Source organism: Leishmania major, chromosome 2, assembly GCF_000002725.2.
Source record: "Leishmania major strain Friedlin complete genome, chromosome 2".
NCBI classification, from domain to species: Eukaryota; Euglenozoa; class Kinetoplastea; order Trypanosomatida; family Trypanosomatidae; genus Leishmania; species Leishmania major.
The window spans coordinates 60,975-81,582 of NC_007244.2; the positions used below are offsets into that span (position 1 = coordinate 60,975).

The 20,608-nt window shown below is 61.4% G+C and overlaps 4 protein-coding genes across 4 annotated transcripts; all 4 read right to left on the reverse strand.

The window, feature by feature from the left end:
* Positions 1 to 984: 984 nt before the first annotated feature.
* LMJF_02_0140 (conserved hypothetical protein) lies at positions 985 to 3,672 on the reverse strand (the record flags this gene model as incomplete). The annotated part of the gene is made up of 1 exon (XM_003721571.1): positions 985 to 3,672. One exon carries the CDS (start codon positions 3,670 to 3,672, stop codon positions 985 to 987), a length of 2,688 nt encoding a protein of 895 aa, XP_003721619.1.
* A 1,251-nt stretch (positions 3,673 to 4,923) lies between these two features.
* Positions 4,924 to 10,806, reverse strand: LMJF_02_0150 (conserved hypothetical protein; the record flags this gene model as incomplete). The annotated part of the gene is made up of 1 exon (XM_003721572.1): positions 4,924 to 10,806. The coding sequence occupies one exon, from the start codon at positions 10,804 to 10,806 to the stop codon at positions 4,924 to 4,926; it is 5,883 nt and encodes a 1,960-aa protein (XP_003721620.1).
* Positions 10,807 to 11,189: 383 nt separating this feature from the next.
* Positions 11,190 to 11,489, reverse strand: LMJF_02_0155 (hypothetical protein; the record flags this gene model as incomplete). Its single annotated transcript, XM_003721573.1, has 1 exon — positions 11,190 to 11,489. The coding sequence occupies one exon, from the start codon at positions 11,487 to 11,489 to the stop codon at positions 11,190 to 11,192; it is 300 nt and encodes a 99-aa protein (XP_003721621.1).
* Positions 11,490 to 16,244: 4,755 nt separating this feature from the next.
* On the reverse strand, positions 16,245 to 18,698 carry SCGR6 (phosphoglycan beta 1,3 galactosyltransferase; the record flags this gene model as incomplete). The annotated part of the gene is made up of 1 exon (XM_003721574.1): positions 16,245 to 18,698. The coding sequence occupies one exon, from the start codon at positions 18,696 to 18,698 to the stop codon at positions 16,245 to 16,247; it is 2,454 nt and encodes an 817-aa protein (XP_003721622.1).
* Positions 18,699 to 20,608: the final 1,910 nt, after the last annotated feature.

Consider the following 20,608-nt stretch of genomic DNA (forward strand, 5'->3'; position numbering starts at 1 on the left):
GGGTGGTGGGCATGAGCATGCAAGAGTGCAAGAGAGAAGGTGAGCCAGAAGACGGGGAGACGCCGCATAGAGGTGGGAGGGGGGACGGTCATGAATAAGACATGCGCACCCGTCGTCACGCGGCGGAGCAACGCAGCATGCAAGGGAGGGAGGGGGGGAAGCAGCTCATCACGAGCGAATCTATATAGAATTCCTTTTGTTGTTCAGCAGCGCTCTCAACCGAAGCACACGCCCTTCCTGCCACCGACACAGGCACACACATACGCACGTAACGACGGATGTGGGGAGAGGGGTCTTCGCCTATCTCATGACAACAGCGAGGCCGAACCCGACCAAGGTGAGTTGCGGCCAGTTTTCACAGGGCACCACAGTAAGAGGGGAGACCCCCTCCCGCAAGGAGACGGTGCAGAGAAGCTGACCCGGGATTGCGCCGTGCACCGAGCACGAAACATCCGCGGATGCGGACAGGACAAGATATCGCGGCTGCACGGGACGAAGCGTTGACCTGTCTGTGTGTGTGTGTGTGTGTGTGCGTGCGTGTGTGTGTGGAGGTGTGTGTGTGTGGGTGGGTGTGTGTGTGTGGGTGTGTGTGTGGAGGTGTGTGTGTGGGTGTGTGTGTGGAGGTGTGTGTGTGTGTGTGTGTGTGGAGGTGTGCTGCTTTTCCCCGCTCGTGAGCACACCAGAAGAGCGAAGCCAAGAAACTGATGACAAAGGGTAGCGGGGAGGATCCACGTCGAGGAAGACAACAACAAGGTGGGCAACGTCAACCTCCACACAGACAACCGCGCAGAGACCGACGCACGATCCTGCACCTCCTCTTCTCTACCGGTATCGCCGCCGACTGAAAGACGAATACCGTGGCATGCCCGCTAACGCGAAGCGCGCAGCACTCCGAGAGGTCGAGGCCTGCAACAGCACGGCGCGCGTTAGAAAATACAGCTCGTGACGAGGGGAGGGGCGCCACGTCACACGTGGCGGCCCCTTTTATAGAAAGACCTCCAGCACATTCTGGACGGCGCCGCGGCACACGGGGCAGGCGAACACCTCCTCTCTGCAGTGACTCTGCAGCCGCTGCACGCACAACCCACAAAGTCCGCCGTGCCCGCATGGCTGCAGCAGCACGCGGGATGGATGCAGCGGCTGGACGCAGTAGAGGCAGTACCCGGCGCTGCTTCTCTGAACGGCACCGCTGACGTCGCCACTCGCCCCGCTCGGGCTCAGCTGGGCTTGTGTCGTCGGTGATGAGAAAAGGATATCCAGTGTCGACGGCACCACCGGTGCACCGCGGGGCGAGTCGGCCATGCAATCAACGGAGCCCGAAGACGGCTGCTCCTGCCTCGCCGGCGGCGAACCGGCGTTCCTGCCCGTGTAGCTCATGGCAAAGGACTCCAACACACCTCGTAGGGCACGCTGCAGCTCCACAAGAATGTCGTACACCGATCCGCTGGCGCTCCACGAATCCTGCGAGAGGCGGAGGACCTCTGCGAACACCTCTCCCGTCTCCCTGTCTTTGATGATGCCGGCGAAGCACTGCGCAGTTAGGGATGAGGGCGCGGACGAGAATAGAGGTGCCCCAGCAGCACCGGCGGTGGCGGGCGCCGCACCGTCGCGCAGGATCGTCGATGGGCTGGCCGCCGCATCGACGAGGTAAATGCGCGGCGGCTGGGCGTAGACGCAAGCCTCGCCGTCTGTCGCAGCGTCGCCCTCGCCCGCGGCGCCACCGATACGGGTCGGGGAGAACTGAATAACCACGCGCACCTGCAGCTCCGCCACCGCCTCTACAGCCACCTGCTGCGTCACCCCAGCCTTGCCTCCAGCGACGGGAGCCACACTTTCCGCTGAGAAAGTCGTCGCACCGGCAGCGGCAGCGTTGGCGACGGCAGGTTGCGGGCTTTGCCCAACCGTGGTGGCGTAAGGCCGCTCCTGTGGCATCGCGAGCACCGCCGCCTTGTGCTCGCTGAAGATGGGCACGTAGGCGATGATGCGGTGCTTCGACGGAACGTACCGTGCAAGTCCGTCACCAAACCGCGAGAGATCACGGAGAAGAGTGGCACAGCGGATGTGGGCTGCAGAGCGCTTGGGCAGCGCGCTCTTCATGAACGCTGGTGCGTTGTGAGAGTGGTGGTGGTGGTAGACGTCAGCGCTGCCGCTGCTGCCTAGCTGGCTGACGTTGGGCCGCGCGGGGAAGGCGTAGCTGCTTGTCGGCAGAATGAGCGGCGGCACGGCCTCGAAGTTACGCACGACCACGTTGCGGATGTACGTGGTCAGCGTCTGGTACTTGTCATCCCCCGGTGCCGGGATGATGGCGCCGCTGATCGGGTCGACGTACTCGGCCCGGCGACTAATAGCAAAGCCGTTGAGGCTCTGTATGTTGATGCACACACGGTAGCGGCAGTACACGTATGTCTTCGCTGTCGTGTTGGATGCAGGAGATACCGCCTTCGACGCGCGTGCGCCTGCAGGCCCCATGAACGGAAACGGCCTGTCACGGTTGCTGAGAGCGGCATCGGCAGCGCCGCTGCCCCCGGCCGGGCCGCCGCCCGTCGGGTTCTCGGACGAGTCTGTTGCCGAGGTAGGTGCGTAGACGGAAATAATCACAGGGGTGTAGTACACGGTGCCGCGGTAGGTGTAGGGCAGGATGCCTCGAATCTCGTAGTGGTCGCTGCACTGGATGTACTTGAAGCCGTCGCCGTAGGCGAAGCGGAACCCCTGCAGGTCCGGGTTGGCCAAGATGCGAGAGCTGGAGATGTCGTACTCCTTGCGCGACCGCACGGGCGTCGGCAGCGTTGAAAAAGCAGAGCAGTCGGATGAGGCGCGCATGAACGGTACACCGACGCTGCCTGGCGCGTTGCCGGCGCTTGCCTCGTTGGGGTTGCGACTGGGCGGTGGCGGACGCGCCTCGCCGACCACTGCAGAGACAGATCTGCCATCTAAGGAAATGAAGGGCGCTGTGGCACCGTTGCTGCTGCCGCCGCGTTGCATAGCCTGTGTGGACAACGAAGGCGGACCGGCGCCGTCAGTGGACCGCTCGCGGCCCAATCCGCCTTGGCTGAGTGCCGCGCCCGCTCCACCGTTGCTGGTTTTCCTCCACGCGTCGTCATCGTCGCTGTCCGAAACCGTCACCTTCTGGAATCGCCCACTCCCGCCTTCAAGGGCGCCGGCGGCAGCGTCGTGTGGCCCACCCGGCGGTGTCTGTTGCACCGGCATGCAACGCTCCGCCGCTCGCTCTCGGCTCTGCGCTGAGGCTGCCGTGGCGGCAGCAGCTGCCAAAATTCTGGCGCACTCAGTTTGCCCGTGGCGCTCTGCCACCTGCACCGGCCGCTCACCAAACGTGTTGGTGCAGTCTACGGGTGTGCGCAGCACCTCGACCAGGTAGCGCAGAATGCTGACCGCGCCGGTTGAGGCAGCAAGGTGGAGGGCTGTGTTGCAGGTGCCGCCGTTCGGGGCCAGTACATCCGCCTTGTACTCCTCGCACAGCATCCGAACCGTGCTGAGACAGCAGGACCACCCTGCTTGGAGAGACGCCAAGTTGGTGTGGTCGCTGTTCGAGATACACGTGTAGAGCAGCGTCATGTTGGAGTCTTTCGATGGCACATTCACCCGCTCGGGGTGCTTGCGCAGCCACTGCCGTAGCTCTTCTGTTTTGCCTTCCGCCGCCCAGCGGAACTCCATCTTGCGGTGGACGTGAGTAAGCGAGAAGGCGAAGGAGGAGGAGGGGGAGGGCTGTACGGCTGGCTGGGCTCGACGAAGCCGACGACAGCGAGCACCACCAAAAAAAACAGCTGACGGCAGGACTCCCTGTGACCCTCGGTCACCAAGTGCAAGAAAAGTGGTGTAGATGGGCGGCAACGGCGGGTGGCGGTTGGTGCCGATCACCTCCCTCTCGCCTCAGCGAACACGCGATCGCGCGGTACGCGGAGTACAAGGGGCACAGCCACACACGCACACGCGCACCGCAAGCACACCAGGCCGTTACCGAGCGGAAAACCGGCCGTACGTGGAAGCTGTGGGAGAGAGGGAAAGACGCAGTACCCCCATGCAGCCCGTGGGACGAACAACGATCACCGGCGAAGAGGTGGATACCAGAAAAAGACGCGCAAGGAGCTCGAGATGGAGGCGGCGTCGATGACGGCGAGGGCGCCCGCACAGCAGCGCCAATGATGGGTGAGAAGGAGAGAGGAGGAAGTGGTGGAGGAGGAGGGAAGGGGGGGGGGCTACAGAAAACACCGTCGCTAGCTACAGCTGCTGCTCGACGTCGCTGGTTGCACAGAGCTCTGCAAGGAAAGTGAGGGAGGGAGGGAAGGGGGGAGGAGGGGTGCGCGCGCGGGGACGGCTCCACCGCGTTCCACAGTGTTGTGCTCAGGCGTACCCGGCGTGTGTATGCGTAGCAGAAAGATAAACAGCGGACGAGAGTGCAAGAGATGAATGGGGCAGTGTGTGCCGCATACATGCGCACAGAGACACCATCGCACCGGAGATGCGCGTCTCATGCGCCTTCGACTGCCGCGAGCACCCGTCAACGTGTGCCTCGCTCGCCTCACACTTGAATGCCCCTGCGTACGTTCGAGTGTCTGTCTCCGTGAGTGTGTGTGTGTGTGTGTGTGTGTGTGTGTGTGAGCCGCACAAGTTGCGCTGCCGCCGTCCGCATGACAGCGGCAGCGCCCCACTCCCTGCACCCGATCACCACCACCATTATCCTCTTGTGTGGGGCGCGACTGATGCCTTCCATTGATGATTCGTTGCGTACACCTCCACCCACTGCCCGAGAATATACCGAAGCACACACGCTTCCACAGAGTCCAGTGACACACTCAACAAGCGCAACGCCTCTCACCTGCAGCGCGCATGAACATGCGAATACGTCCGTGCCACGCGAGGATAACAGATGAGGTCCCTGTGGCGTCGCCATCATCACAGGAGAGCTCAGCTCGTGCCCCACAGTTGACTCCATCCTCGTTGGGTGGTGCCCCACAGTGAGCTGGCTGCCGCCGCCGAGCTCGAACCCGCCGGGACGGAGACCTCACCTACCCCGATCATGTCCGCTGCACCAATGCCGCCAAGCAGCAAGGCCTCCGAAGCGCTGTGGCCGCCGTTGGCGGGGCGAAGAAGGGAGTTTATGCCAACGCCACCGCTGGCCCCCGCCGCCGCAGCAGCAGCCAGAGCAGACGAGGGACCGCCAAAACAATACGGCCCAGCGGGCGGCACGCCAACGGACGAAGACGACGAGGGTGCACACGGATTCAACTCCGACGCCCTCGGCGATAGAAGTGAGTAAGTCTGCGGGGCGAGGGCTGCAGCACGCGCAGCAGCCTCAGACGGCGTGCCACCGGCCCCTATAGAGGCGGCAGCCAGCGCCGCGCTCGACGACGCCGCAATCGGCAGCAGTGCCAGACGGTTCACCTCCTCACGTGGAAGGAGAAGCCTCTCAGTCAAGGGGGGCTCGGCAGCCATCGCGCCGGTGGCGCTAAACGGTCGTGCCGCTGCGGCAGCAGCCACCGAGGTAGCGCAGGGCGCTCCCTCGTTGCGCGTGTCGCCCGCAGCAGCATCGCGGCGCTCCTTGCTGTGCGCTACCCACAGGAGTGCACTCGCCGAGACAAACTGACGATACGCGGCGAGAATAAGCGGAACGCCGCTGCGCCACCGCACCGGATCGCACGTGCTCTCAAGGTGGCGCACGACGCGCCGCAACAGTCCTTCCGCCACGCAAGCAGTGGCGTCCACGCCAACGCCGCTACCGCCTGTGTCGGGCGCGAAGAGCCCGGCGCTGCTGCTGCTGCCGCCCTCGCTCACGCTCCCTGCACACCACACGGAGGAAGTGAAAAGGACATCCATGTACCACTGCAAGCGCAGGTCGTCCGCCTGGTTCTGCTTGGCGGCAGCGGTGGTGGGCGCAGCGTTCCCCGCTGGCAGCGCACTGAAACGTGCCGCAACTCCGCTGTCACCGTTCCCACCTACCACGTCGACGAGGGGGCAGAGCTCGAATTCGTAGAGCTCCGCCGATGTCGCGGCAAGGCGCTCCAGCGCACGCTGCTGAACCTTCCCTGTCACCAACACATGCAAGCGGCATCCCCTGTCGTCGCGAAAGCCTACCGACGCTGCTGCTGAGGCGGCGCCACTCTGTCCTTGCTCGGGTACAGAAGCGGCGCTGTATGCAGCTCCAGTGCGAGATGGAAACGACATGAAGGGCACCGGCCAGTCGCTAAACACGCTTGGCGCACCGTACAGCGCCTGGTGGAAGTAGCGTAGGACCACCTGGGTCAGCGTCATGACAGCGGGAGTAGGCTGCACCGGATAGGCGACCCCGTGACTCCCGCTGGGATTGTTGCCATCTGGCGCGGTGGGGCCCGCCATCGGCGCGCGAACCCACGCAGCCGAGTCCATCAAGTGCGTCATGCGACGCAGCGCCGCACCGGCACGACTGGCCGCTGCAGAGTGCCTCAGCTCCTCGGCTCCGCTCTCACGCAGCCGTAACACCGAGTGGTATGCTTGCTGAAGGGCCGCTCGATAAAACTGGGTTAGCATGTCTTGCCACGGCGTCTGAGCCCGTTCGTAGAGATCCTCTGCCTCGGTGCACAGTTGCCGTACCTTCGTCGCCTCGCTTGGCAGAGCCACCATCTGCAGTCGTTGCAGCACCTCCAAGTACACGCGCACGAGGAGCGACAGCTCGTAGCTGTGCACCACTGTCGCATTAGCCCCGTTGAGGGGCGCGCTCGGCTCGGCATCGCGCAGCTGCACCTCTACACGATGGAGCGCATCCTTTAGCCACCCCACAATGCGCATGTGCAGCAGCGGCGGCGTTGACGGCAGTGATCCTGCACTGTCCTTACTAGCCGATGCCTGCACCGAGGCAGTCTGCGCCTGCACAGCCTCTACGAGGGTCAGCAGACACCGATGCAGCAGCTCCGCAGCGTGGCCGTTCATGTGAAGAGCGCCGGGCCGGGTACCGCTTGTCGTCTCGTTCTCATCAATACCGCGCACTACCCAGTCAGGAAACAGCTTGTCGCGCATGCCACTTAAGATCTTCGCGAGCTGCGCCTGCTGCGAGGCGCTCAGCCCAGCGTCAACTGCTGCGCCGCCCCGAGTCTGCTGCTGCTGCTGTTGCTGCTGCTGCTGCTCCGTCCTCTTCGCGTTCGTCGCATCGGGCAACGCTGACAGAGGCAGCTGCGCCGCCTGGTATGCTGCGCGGCCCCACTCCAGCCCTTCTTCGCGAAAAATGCTGTCGCCTGAGGTCGTGCCGAACGACCTGTGTGCGCTGTCAGCGGCTCCCGTTGCTGTTCGCGGCCGGAAACGGTCCCAGCAGATGCCAGTCATCGCGGACGACAGGCTGCCCCTCTCGCCACGGCGTCCAGTGTGTCCACTGATCGACGCTGAGGTGGTGGCCCCATCACACTCATGGACGGCACCGTGCCCCGTCTCCGTACCACTTGATATTTCAGCGCCTTCAAGCGAACCTGCCCCACCGGCGCCACTCAACGAGTCCACGGTCGAGAGCGCATGCAGGCGAAGTACGGAGAAGAGTGCAGACCATGTGCACTCTAGCGCTGATGCACCGGTGGGGCCGCGAGAGGTGTCGCCGCCTCCGCCGGCGCTGCTCACTCGATGCTCAAGCTTGGTTTGGCTGCTCTCAGCACTGCTCTGCAGCATGCGGTATGCAGAGGCTGCTAGGCCCTGTGAAATGCAGGCCTCCACAAAGCCGACAGACTCCAAGGCAACGGTCACGCACCTCTGCAGCGCCGCGCGCATGGTCGTCTGCTCCACCAGCTCCCACCACCGCGCCGCACTGACAGCTGCCCATGTCTGCCCTAGGCCGGAAAAGCTAGATGGCATCCGGGTGCCCTGCGTGCCAGATAGCGAACACTGCTGCGTGCCGTTCGGCAGCAGTCGTTCCAGAGCGTCGCGCGCCGCTTGCATCGCAGGCCTGATGTCCGGGTTGCTCTGACCTTCACCGTACACCGCCAGCGCCACCGGATCGCGCGCAAGCAGCACCACCAGCGACGACACAAAAGGCGCGAGCAGCTGATGGCACACAAGCCGCAGCGGCGGCACCAACTCTGCCGCTGCGGAGGTGGCGGACGTGTTTTCTGTTGCAGCGACATCTGCGCGGACGGAAAGCGAGCGCCCTCCCAAGGCCGTTGCTGATGCGCCACTCGCTTGCAACTCGTCAACCGTGTTCACGCTCGCCCGGAGTAGCTCCACGTACGCACGCCGTCGAGCCACCGCTCCTGAGTGCGACGGCGCCACACCGGAAAGCACTTTTGCCGACGTGACGCCATCAGGGCCGCCCATCGGCGTCATCGGCGTGCCGTTGCTGCCGATGGGCGGTGGAAGGACGCCGGCGCCCGCCGCCATGAGGGAGCCGTGTGGGGTGCCGGGACCGTCCCCAGGCACACCCTCGGCAGCAGCGCTCCCGCAGACCGTGCGCAAGCGCCACTGCAGCAGCTCATCCAGCGACCGCGCACCAGAAGCCATGGCAGGGGTGGGGAATGTCGGCCGTTCGTCCTCGCGGCGCGCGAGAGCGGCAGCGCTGGTGCCGTAGTCAGTGGCTCCGAGCTGCTCCTCGGCCGCCGCCGCAGCTGCTACGCAGATGCGCTGCAGCAAGTATAAAGCAGCCGTTTCCTTATCAAGCACCGCTGGCGTCGAGGCTACCTCGGCCAAGGCGGCCTGCACCAGATCGACGTAGTCGGCAAAGGCTCGAAGCAGATGCGCGAGGCCTGAAAAGCACCGCAAGGCCCAAGCCGTGTTTGACGTCCCGCTGCCTGTCGCCACAGACGCCGCTGTCGACGCCTTGGGACCGTCGGCTGTAGCTGCCGCCAACCCCAACGCCCATAAGTGCGTGGCGGTCGCAAAGACGCGCGCCTCGGGCGAAGTCGCCGTGTGCGATGACGGCGGCGCACCGCCCTCGGACTTCGCGCAGTTCGATGTACGGCCCACCACCGCATTCGTGCTCTGGTTTCCTACGCTGCCGTCGGGGAGAACGGGGGGCGGCTGTGGAGAAGCATCCGCCGGCGTTACTGCCGGCTGCGCGCCGGAACTCGGGAGCGCAGCCGGCAGTAACGACGGAGCCACAGCAGCCCACCGCGCCGCGCTCAGTTGACTCTCGCGCAGCAGCAACACCGCCAAAAACGCCAGCAGCATCCGGCACGGATCAGCTGCACCGGGAAGTGCCTCATCGCCAGCCGTGCGACCGGCAGGCACGGAGGCGACCGACACCGCTCCGTCCATGACCGCCGAAACGACGACCCTCACGTCCTGCGTGGCCAGCTGGAACAACGTATCCACAGCGCTATCAAGTGACGCCATTGTCGGGGGCGCTGCCGCAGACTCCGTGCCTGCTATCCCTGACGGACACGCACGCTTCGCCGGCAGTGCTGCACCTGGCGCACACGCCACGAGGGCGTTCACGAGCGTAGGTGAGTCGCGGAGGGCCCACAGAGCGGCGTGGCATTGCGTAAAGACCACCCACACATACATCCGGTGGCGCTCTTCGGCTGCTCGCATGGCCCTCGCCTCCGTCAAGGGCTCCCCCAGATCAGCCCCGGATGGGACCTTCGACACCTGCTCGGTAAGCGACGCGTAGTCGTCAGCCGCACGGCGCAGACGCAGCAACATCAGTTTAACCAGTCGCGCCTCGAGGGCCGTCGCTCGGCGCTGAATGCCGGTGGCCCACGACGGAGGCCGGTTAGCGGAGTGCAACGTGCTATCCACGCTTAAGCCGGCCAGCGCCGCTGACGATGCGGTGGCGGGGTCGCTGACGCACTGGGCAGACTGTGCGCCGCTGTTGCCGCCTGCGTAAACGCGAAGGGACGCTTGCACGCGGTGCAGCCGACGCGCAAGACGGACAAGGGGTTGATCTCGCTCCAGGGCGCGCAGAGGGGCCTCGCGTTTTTCTCCGCTTGCAGCGGAGAGTGCGACGGCATCACTCGCCGCGTGGTGCGAAGGACCTGGGGAGTGACGGTCCTGCTGCTCGTCATGTTGGTGCGCCGGACGCAGCAAAGACGTCAGCGCACTGGAGTCGGCGAGGAGGCTCGACAGCTCGGCATCGGCCGCCGCTGCGCCCCTCGCCATCGAGGCCGTTGCTGACGCCAGCGTCATGTAATCGAGGTGCAACGCCTGCAGTTCATCGTCCAAGCGCATCCGCTGCGCCGCGAGAGCAGCTGGGCCCGTCTCTTCGTCCACCACCACAGCATCGCGGTGTGCGCACTGTGTGCTCGTGTGCGTTGGTGCTGCGTGTGGCAAGGGCAAGTCGACGGTTGGCAGCGCCAGCGCAGCGTTGAACTCCGTCTTCCTTCCTCTATGCGCGCCATGATCTGCCGCCGCCGCCGCGGTGGTCGCGCTCGCGCCGCGATCGCCCTCACTTCTCGTTCCGCCGTTGGTGACGGCAAACCCTTTCGTCGCCGACAGGCGCGGCGATTTATCGCTCGAGGCGGTATTGTTGTTGTCAGCGGTGGTCGTGAGTGTAGTCGCTGCTGCGCGCCTCTGTCGCCGAAGGCGCACGGCAAACCATGAGGGCGGCAGAAACGGCTCAGTGTCCATCTCAGCGTTGCCGCGGCCGTCTCCGTCACGTGTCGCACTAGCCCGTTCCATCGCCTCTTCAATGGTCAGGATGTCTGCGCAGTCCCTCTCCATTCCCACCACGCCATCGCAGGCGCCGAGAAGATCTCGATACGAGTTGCCGATAACCGCACGAAGGTCGTGCTGGTTGTCCTCGATGCATCGCGTAACGGTAGAAAGATAGTTGAGTGTCTCCTCCACGTCATTCTGACAGAGGATGCGCCGCACCTCCTGCGCAGCCTCCTCCATGGCCATCGCACCACTTTCCTTTCTCTCTTTCTTCGCTACGCTTGGCGTTGGCCGGGGTCAATCTACACGGGTGATGGAAGCTGAGTTCGGATGGGCTGTCCGTGGGTATGCCTGTGTGCGGTGGTGTGGACGGTGCGAGGCGCGCTTCAGGGCCCGGCAGGATCCTCCACCACCGCTAACACTCTCCCCGGAGCAGGTGCACGTCGCAGAGAGCAGCAGCAGCAACAAGAACGGCAACGCAGAAGAATATGAAATCGGCTCAGTCGTCAAGCTCCTCCCGCAACGATGACCAAAGGAATATCGAGAACACTATCCGCTTCCGCCTTCGCCAGCCACAGTCCACTCGACACGTCTGCGCGTGTGCCGGCTCACCTTCGCGCTGCCTCTCCTCACGTCAGCTGCAGGAAAATGGTGTTTGTGGGGCACGGCGTGGTGGTGAGCACTGGTGTGTGTGTGTGTGTGTGTGTGTGTGTGTCTATGTGTTGGAGCTGCTGGTGGGCCAAGACAGATTTCGCAAGAAAAAATAAAATGTGTCGACACGCATACGTAGATATGGCAGGAAGCTTACACCGAGTGTACACGGATGTGTCACGTGCGACGGGAAGGGGGAAGGGCGTAGACGGAGAGAACGAGGGCACACTGTATACACACATATGTTCGCATGTGTGTGTGCGCGCGCGTGACGGCATGGGAAACGGAAGCAATGTAAAGAGATAGGAAAGAGTCAAGGGACGCAGTCATGTCTGGCGCCTCTGCATAACACCGGGCGAGAACGGCAGCAGCAGGCGCTCGACCGATCGTGCATCGTCTGCGTCTGCGCCTCGTCATCCTGCGCGCACGCCGCGTGTGGAGACTGAGGAGGGACAGGCATGCGGGGCGAACACAGCTAAGAAACACCCGCAGATCATCCGTAGCAACAATTAGTGAAGGCCCGACCGCCACCGTGCAGCCGCCATCCACACGGAGCTGAACAGATGCACGGTAAAGAGGGCGCGCAGAATGGCGAAGAGGCATCGGCTCGCTTACACATCCAGTCACCCTGCCCCACGCCTCCTTGACCATTGCTCGCCCGCTTCTATTTTGGTCCACTTGTTCGTCGTCCTCTTAGTCATTCACGGCCACCGCACCGAAGACCACGCAAGCCGGTGCTGGCGCCACCACGACATACCTCGCACAGCACACGCACACGTCGAAGCACGAGAAGGGAAGATGGTGCAAGACAACAAGGCGTGCCTACGCGCACACGCATGTCTAATATAACCATATATATATATATATATATATATATATATATATATATATATATATATACATATATAAAGTTGAACGAAGGACGTGTGGCAGTAGCTATGCGCACGTATTCGGGGGTGGCCAGACACCTGCGGCCACGAGGCGCGTGCCCGTGCACGCCGGCACGCTTGCCTCTGAGCCCGGGGCGGCGGAGATGGTGAGAGGTGTAGGTGGATCGAATGAAGAAGAGACGGCCAAGCAAAGGTTAGGCACATACACGCAGACATATAGAAATATCTATATGTATACACATGTATGCATGCATTTATACATGCCTCTCTATACATATACATATATACATATACATATATACATATATACATATATACATATATACATATATACATATATACATATACATATACATATACATGATGACGCACAGAACACACCGTGATATACATCCTGAACCAGTAGGCGCAATAAGGGTGTGTGTGTGTGTGTGTGTGAACGGGGGAGGGGGCCTCCTCCTCTCCGCCCGGCCCGGCCCGGCCCCCCACCGCCACCACAAGGAAAGATAAAGTGGGGGAGAAGTAAGAAAGAGCCCCGCGCCCGTGCAGCCTCTCGTCCCTCTCCCCGCAGACACTCAGCACGGCGCGTGACACACAATGAGAAACTCAAGAAGAAGAACAAGAGAAAGCAAACAAAAAGTGCGGCCGAGAGAACAGAGAAGATGAAGCAAGCGCCTCGGTATCCACTGACGTGTTCGTGCTCCGCACGCGAGCCGCGCAATGAAGAGACGCATGCACAGCCCACAGCGCACCTACCTCTGGTGCACGACGGCCGTGTCCAGGAAACCGCGCCCCACCAACACCGTCTGGCGCCGTCCAAGCCCACCGCAACACGCCACCGCAACGCAGCGATGGCACACCAGCAGCCGGCGCATCCGTGCGCTCCTTTTCCAACCGCCAACACGAGTCGCAGCGAGCCGGTGCAAGCGGCATCACGGCCGCACCCCTCGCCAGCACAGAGCCGGCCCCCAGACACCTGCCCGCCCTCACCAAGAGTCCGCCACCACCACCAACCCCCGAGAGCCTGCCACCACACACGCACGGCCCGGTGGCCCGCGTCATGACGGGAGCTCCAGGGCGACACACACAAGAACATTAAGATGAGGAAAGACAATGCATGAACACGCGCACGAGAATGGGCGATGAGAGGAGGAGGAGGAGGGGGTGGGGGACACGGAAACGGGACGTGTCGTGCGCCACTTGAAGAGGGCGAAAAGACACACAGCCGCACACCGTGCGCGTTGCCCCCCCCACACACACACACACCACCCCCTCCTCCTGCTCATCCTCTCATCGCCCATTCTCGTGCGCGTGTTCATGCACCGTCTACTTGCGTTGGCTGGCTTAGTGTGATGCCTCTGTTGCTGTTGTTGGTGTTCGACGGTTCCTTGAGAAGGGAGATATGCCACAAAGCCGATCACCCGCCCACCGCCGCCGCCATCGACAGGAGCGTCGACGCCCAAGAGGAAGGAAGGCTGTGTCTGCATGTGTATGTCTGTCTCTGTGTGTGCCAGTGTGTGTGTGTGTATGTGTATGTATGTGTGTGTGTGTGTGCGTGTGTGTGTGTGTGTATGTGTCACCGTTCCGAGTACGCGCTCTCTCTCCCGTTTCTTTTGTTTTGGCTTGCTTTGTGCCCTTGGGGCCGTATGTACGCGGCCCCCCCTCACCCGGCGGTTTTGCTGAGGGGCGCGCTCCTGCTTCCGTAGAGACTTGCGTGAGAGGGAGGGAGAGCGATTGGGGACGATGACCGCACCAAAGGGAGGGGGCAAGCCAAAGCAAAGGAAGCGGGAGAGAGAGCGCGTACTCGGAACGGTGACACACACACACACGCACACACACACACACACTGGCACACACGCACACACGAAAACAAAACTACAAGAAATAAAAATGCAAAATGAGAGTGGCAATGGGGAGAAGGTGTTTGTGAGTGGGAGTGGGTGTACGCAGTCGCACAAAACCCAGTTAGGGGCGCTGCCTAAACTGTCGGGTGAGGAGGGGCAACACCACCAGCACCAACAAAAACCAGCGGAGAAACGCAAAAGTAACAAAACTCTGAGCAAGACACACACAAGAGCCTCACACGCGGTCAAGAGACGCCGATTGAGGAGGAAGAAGGGGAGGAGAACAGTACCCAGCAAGCACGCAGCGTCTCGTCTTCTTGTTGGGGTGTGTTCGTTGAAGGCGGGAGGGGCGGGGGAGGGGAGGGATCAGGAGTTGCATATACCAAAGGCAAGGCAAGAGAAAGAGGGGCATCACTGAACTCATAAGACACGCCACAAGGAAAGAAACGCACGCGGCGGCGGCGGCATTGCTTGAAGGAGAGCAAGCAAAACGCACACACACACACACGCACACACACACACACACACACACACACGCATAGAAAAAAACGTGTGCTGTGCGTGAAGCATCACGAAGACGCCAAACCACGAAAACAAGAGGGGAAATGCTTACGTCATGTCCATGGACAGAGTGCGTGCGCGCTGCATGTTCGTATTTGCAGATGAGAAGCCCGATGCACTACAAGGCACAAGAAGGTGAGAAGGGAGTGGGGCGGGCGGGCGCCCCACTCCCTTCAGATTCAAAGCAAAAGATGATACTCTTAAGACTAAAAATAGCGAGAGGCGCGTGATAGAATGGGGAAATCAGAGAGAGAAAGAGAGCGCGCGCGCGCCACAGACAACATCTCATGGGACGCAGGGGAAAACAAAACAAGGGCAGGCAACGTATCTGCGCACTTTATGCGCCCTGCTAGACGAGGGAAGGCGAGATAACATCAAAAGATGGATCGCGGCACTGACGTGCACGCCGAGCTGAAGGGAATACAGAAAAAAATCGAAATCGAGGAAGAACGTGCAGGAATGCGAAGGCACACATACCCGAACGAAGGGCCGAGAGTGAAGCTCGTCGTCGCTCTCGGCCAACCCGATCACTTTTTTGTTTTGGCCACGTTATCCAGGTTGATCCCTCCTCCCCACAGACCATGTGTATGCGCCCATGGCGACCTCAACGGCGGCCAGCTGCACAAGAGAGAGAGAATAAAATAAATAAACGCACCGTTTGACCCGCTTCCTCGTGTTGGCCTCCTCGGATATCTTCTCTCCCCCCCCTGCAGAGTCCTCTGTGAAGATATGCGTTGTGGTCGTCGTCTTTGCTGGGTTTTCCCTTGCGTGTGGTTGTGATTGCGTGTGTGCAGAGAGGAGGACGACGAGGTGGAGAAGGAGGAGGAGGAGGAGGAGGAGGAGGGGGGGTGTGCGGTGCACCGTTGCTCCGCATTATCCGCACCGATGGGAACTCCGGACAGCAGAGCGCAGGCACGAAACAACAAAACTAAAAATGAGCTCAATGAACAAGCACGCAAAAACATCGAGAAGCAACACCAAAAAGAACGCTGGAGAACGAACGAAGAGATTTGGAGGGGAAGAGGAAGAGGGGGAGGGAGGGGCACCACCTGCTGCTGGCAATCACGTCGCTTGGATCCGCAAAGCAACGACAGAAAGGACACAAGCGTGTGCGTAACATGGAACATCTTTCTTTTACCTTGTTAACAACATCAAAATGAAAAACGTGAAGGATCGTGTGGGGAGAACCCGGGAGGTAGGCTGCCAGTGTGTGTGTGCGTGTGTCTTATCCACACACACTGACACACACACACACACACACACACACTACGAAAACAAGAGAATTGGGACGGGGAGGAGGAGGAGGGAAGAGAGAGAGAGAGACGGAGAGGGAGGGAGGTAGGGAGGGAGGGGCAAAAATGGAGAGAAGCACATTGCATATAAGCAAGACACAAGAACAGCGAAAATTTGAGTTTACAAATAAACATACGAGGAACAAGGATGTAGAGTACGAGAACGAGAGAGAGAGAGACAGACAGACACACGCACACATACGCACCGGCCCTTCTCGCATGCGGGGTGCCAACACGCGCATGAAACGGAAAAAAAAATCCAACGCAAGATTCCCACACGGTTCATTCATGAAGACCCTCCCGCAACGAAGGGCAGCGACAGCCCAGCGAGAACGGATATAAAACGCAGAGGGACGAGGCGTGCACTGGGGCGCAGCGGGGGCGGCGGCAGGAGGTGCCCCACACGCCCACACCAAAACGCCGCAACGCCGCTTCACCTCTGCCTCTCACTTCTGCGGTAGAGAGCAGTAGCCATCGTCGACAGACGTGGCAGGATTCGCCCAGTACTCGTACTTGTTGTGATACACCGGCACCCCATCCGCCTCCGCCATGTCGTAAGCAGGCGTCCGCTTCAGCGCGCGCACCCACCTCACCTCCGGCAAGGTGTCCCAGCCCACCACCGCGGGCCCCGTGGAACGCCGCCTCTCCGCCACCCACTCCGCCGCCTGCGCCACAGCGTCCTTCTCAGCACGGCTCCTTCCGTTCAACCCCGCCAACGTGGCACCCAGTTCCTTCTGGAAGAAGTGGTGCAGGTAATAATAATCAGCGGGGGTGCAGCGATGCGCCACGACCGTCGACCACGTCACGTCGTGCATCCTACCGCGGTGCAAGTCGTGGAAGCGAGCAAAACCTTCCCTTACATACCACACGCGATTGTTAGGGCAGATCTCGCGAGCGCGGCGGAGCGAGCCTCGAATCAGCAGCCCCATCAGAATGTCCTCCTGATGAAATCGGGCAGCGCGGTACACCTTCGACAAGTTCGCATCGAACTCCATCATCGCCATCTTCACAGCGTCGACCTGTTTTTCCTCACCCCGCTGCTCCAACACGACCTGAGCAAGAAGCCTGTGCACCATGAACGTCATGCCGGCGTTGAACTGTGCGTTCTTGAAGACTCGCGTGCTGCCCCAGTACGCACACTCCGTCGCGTTCACGTCCACCGCGTACGCGCTGTTCTGCACCCCATCCACAGCCGGCGGCGGCACCCGTTTTTGTGCGCCACCCATCACGTACCGCACATCGCTCAGGAACTGCGGCACCTTCACGTAGCTGTCGTCATCGCCCTTGATGATGAAAGGCACATTCTTGAAGGCGTGGTACGCGTACTCCAGCCACAGGATCAGCTTCTGGCTCATCCCAACCTCCACGGGAAGACCCCACTTGCCGTCCTCGCCAAGCTTCTTGTTCGTGGTCGGCCGGCGGTCCGTCATCATGTCGATCCACACAACGTTGCGGTGCGTCAGCGCCTCCTGCCACAGCGCAGACGACGCGTGGCAGACGTACTCCGCCGGCGACGTGAACGCGGGTGTCACGGGGAGCGACAGGGCACCGCTCAGGTACAACAGCGCAGACGTCTCCGCGCCGACAGTCACGCGGCGGCTGATCACATCCGCACACGGTGTGTCCTCGACGGCAGCGATGTTCCAGTTGCGGCGGAGCTCCATCCGGCGCTGCACAATGCCCTCAGCGGCCAGGTCGCCGATGCCCTCGGCCTGCGCAGTCGCCGTCAGAAGCGCCTCGGTGGCAGCCTTGTACTCCGTCGTCGTCGGCAGCAGCGCGCTCAGGCGCCCTCGCCTCGGCTCGGCAGCGGACGTGCCGTTGTGCGCGGATGCCGAAGAGCTCTCTGATGCGTCCGGCGCCGCCTTGGGCTCCACCGCGGCGAAGACGTACAGCGCCAGCAGCGCGGCATCGAAGTGGTTCTCCGTGCGCGCCACCTCCTGGTACGTCAGCCACGTCCTGCGCTGTGCCTCACGCAGGGCAGCACGCGCCGGCTGATCCGTCGACGGGATGCCCATCACGGCAAGATACGGTCTCCGCGGCTGCGCAGCCCCCTCGCCAGCGCCACCCACGGTCGGAAACCCTTCACCGTACACGTGCCGCAGCCACTCCCACTGCGGCAGCTCCGTGCGCACATTCACGTCGTCCGTCACGCTCGTCATCGCCAGCAGCATCGGCCCGACACGGCCCAGCGGTGCAGACGACGTCGCGTACACGCCATGGCGCTTGTGCAGTCGCACCCCTTTCACAGTGGTGCGGTAAGTGTAGGTGTCCATGCAGTCCGCGCAGTCCCTCTCCACAACGCGCAGTGTCCACGAGGGCAGGAAGGCCGCGCCGATGCGCAGCGGGCTGCAGAGCATCGATCCAATGCGGCAGTTTTGCTGAGGCGCTATGTTGAGCCGGCTCACGGCATCCTCGTGCTGCACCAGCACCGACCACGGGTCGTGCTCCGGGTCTCTCAGATTCAACAGGTAGCCAATCGGATCCCTCACGCTGTCCGCAAAGGCGTCTTCCGAAAGGTTTGTTGCGACCAGTGTGTAGAGCATGATCAGGAGGACGAGCACCAAGACAGCGCGAAGGATGGCGCGACAAGCACCACCGCTGAACTGCTTCAAGAAGTTCCGGCGAAGCGTCAGACTCGCGGGTCGGAAGCGGCGCGTGCCCGGGGAGCTGGTGAAGACACACGTGCTGGGCTCGTGCGATACGGAATCGCCGGGGCTGATGGCGCTGACGGTGTCCGGAAGTTGAGAAGAGTAGGTGAAGGCGTCGTGCCCCATGAAGCTAGCGCTGCTTTCGGACCCTTCCATCCCCAGCGACTGCACATTGATCACATCGCCGACCGCGCATACACGAAAGGTACTCGCGCGGCGCTTCAGCAAAATCGGCGACGTCAGATGAGACATGGTTGCGCGCGGCGACCCCGGCGGTTTTTGATGGCGGGGGCACGGTTTTATGTTCGCTGGGCTGGCAAGAGGGTCGACCGGAGAGCACGACAGTGCCAGCGAGGAAGAAACCAAGGAGGCGTAAGAAAGGGGGGTTGGGTAGCGTGAGAAGGCCGTCGAGCAGAATCACGCTGCTGTGGGCGCCAGCGAAACAGTCGACGAGTTCAAACAAAGGAATGGGGTGGTGTGTCTGGGTGTGGAAAGGAGGGAGGAGGACGGTGTGGTGACCGTCAAAATTCGGAGCCCGAAGAATCAACACCCACACACACACACAAAGAAAAATGTGGCAGAAGCCGTGTCCTCTGTGCCGCCAGCACCGCTGTCCAGGTCAGGTGGGGCTCACACACACACACACACACACACGTGCGCGCAGCAGCAGCCGTGATGGTCTCAGTGGGGAGGAGGGGGGCAGGGGAGCGCCGGGCAAGAGAGGCGGGATGAGGAAAGAAAGGGGGTGGGGGAGGAGGGGGTTAGCACTGAAAAGGTGGAATACGCACACACTGAGCGAGGGAGATAGATGTATACTCAGAGTCACATACAACAGACACGCGCACAACAAGTAGAGGAGCGCGGAACGTGTTCCGAAGGGGAAGATGACTGAAAGCACAGATAATGATAAGGGGGGGGGGGGTGAGAACGGTCGATCACTGTGGAGGGTCAACGTGCTAGTCAGCACCAACGGAACAAGGAAGAAGGGGGAGTTGGGACGCGGTGGCTCTCCGGCACGGCAGAGTCGGACAACACGACAAGTAGTGAAAAACGTGCAACCGCGGGCGAGGAAGAAGGACAGCGAGCGAGTGGATGCACACACACACACACACACGCACACACACACACTCAGCGAGAGAGAAAGAGAGAGAGAGAAAAAGAGAGATCAAGAAAACAAATCAAGTCGCTGAGTCGGCGAAGCGAAAGAGTGCGGGCACGACAACACCCACGCACGCGATCGTCCAACGCAAAAAAAAAATAACACTACGAGAGTGAGCGACGGCGCCAACGCGAAGACGTGCAACGTGCACTGAGCCTTACCCAGAGAACCTTCAAGTGCACAGTCCACTCGACACGTACGAGGAGAAGGGGGAGGGGGGGGAGGGGGCGTGGGAGAGCCGTGTGAGGGTTTCCGCGTTCGGTTTACGTCAATCTCGAGAAGAAGAAAGCAAAAACAAGCGAAGTTTGAAAAGCACCACAACAACACCCAAACGAAAACTTTTTTTTGTTTCAATTTAAACGAAAATGAAAAATAAATGCGGGGAGACCCCAAAAGGGCCACCCACACACACCCACCCACACACACACACACACACACACACACACACACACACACACACACACGACGACAACTAAACGAAGGGCGGAGAACGCGCGGTTTGCTCTCCCCTCAACACGCAACACGCGTCGCCCTTGCTGTGTTCTTCGCTGTTCTTCGGCTGCTTCGCTGTTGTTGCTGTCCTCCGTCCCCTCCCCCACTGTGATGGAGATGAGGCGGCAACGCGAGACGGCGGCGAAGAGAAACAGAGACAGAGACGGAGATATATATCTGCGTCGATGTGCAGCTACAAGGGCGAGAGAGAGGAGGTGGTGAAGCAAGCTGATACACGCACGTGGGCACGCAAGTGAAAAACAACGGATCGGTTTAGACGACGTAACCAACACGCAAACGGGGCACTAGGAATACATGCACGAGCACATGCAGAGAAATGAGGGGAGAGGGAGAGAGAGGGGGGAGGTTATCCACGTGCACACACACACACACACACATACACATATATACACGTATATACACATGCACGCACCTACTTAAGCATATACCTATCCACCGACCCTTTCCTTCTTGGAGGAGGGGGGGGTTATGCCGTCACGTGCTCTTCTCT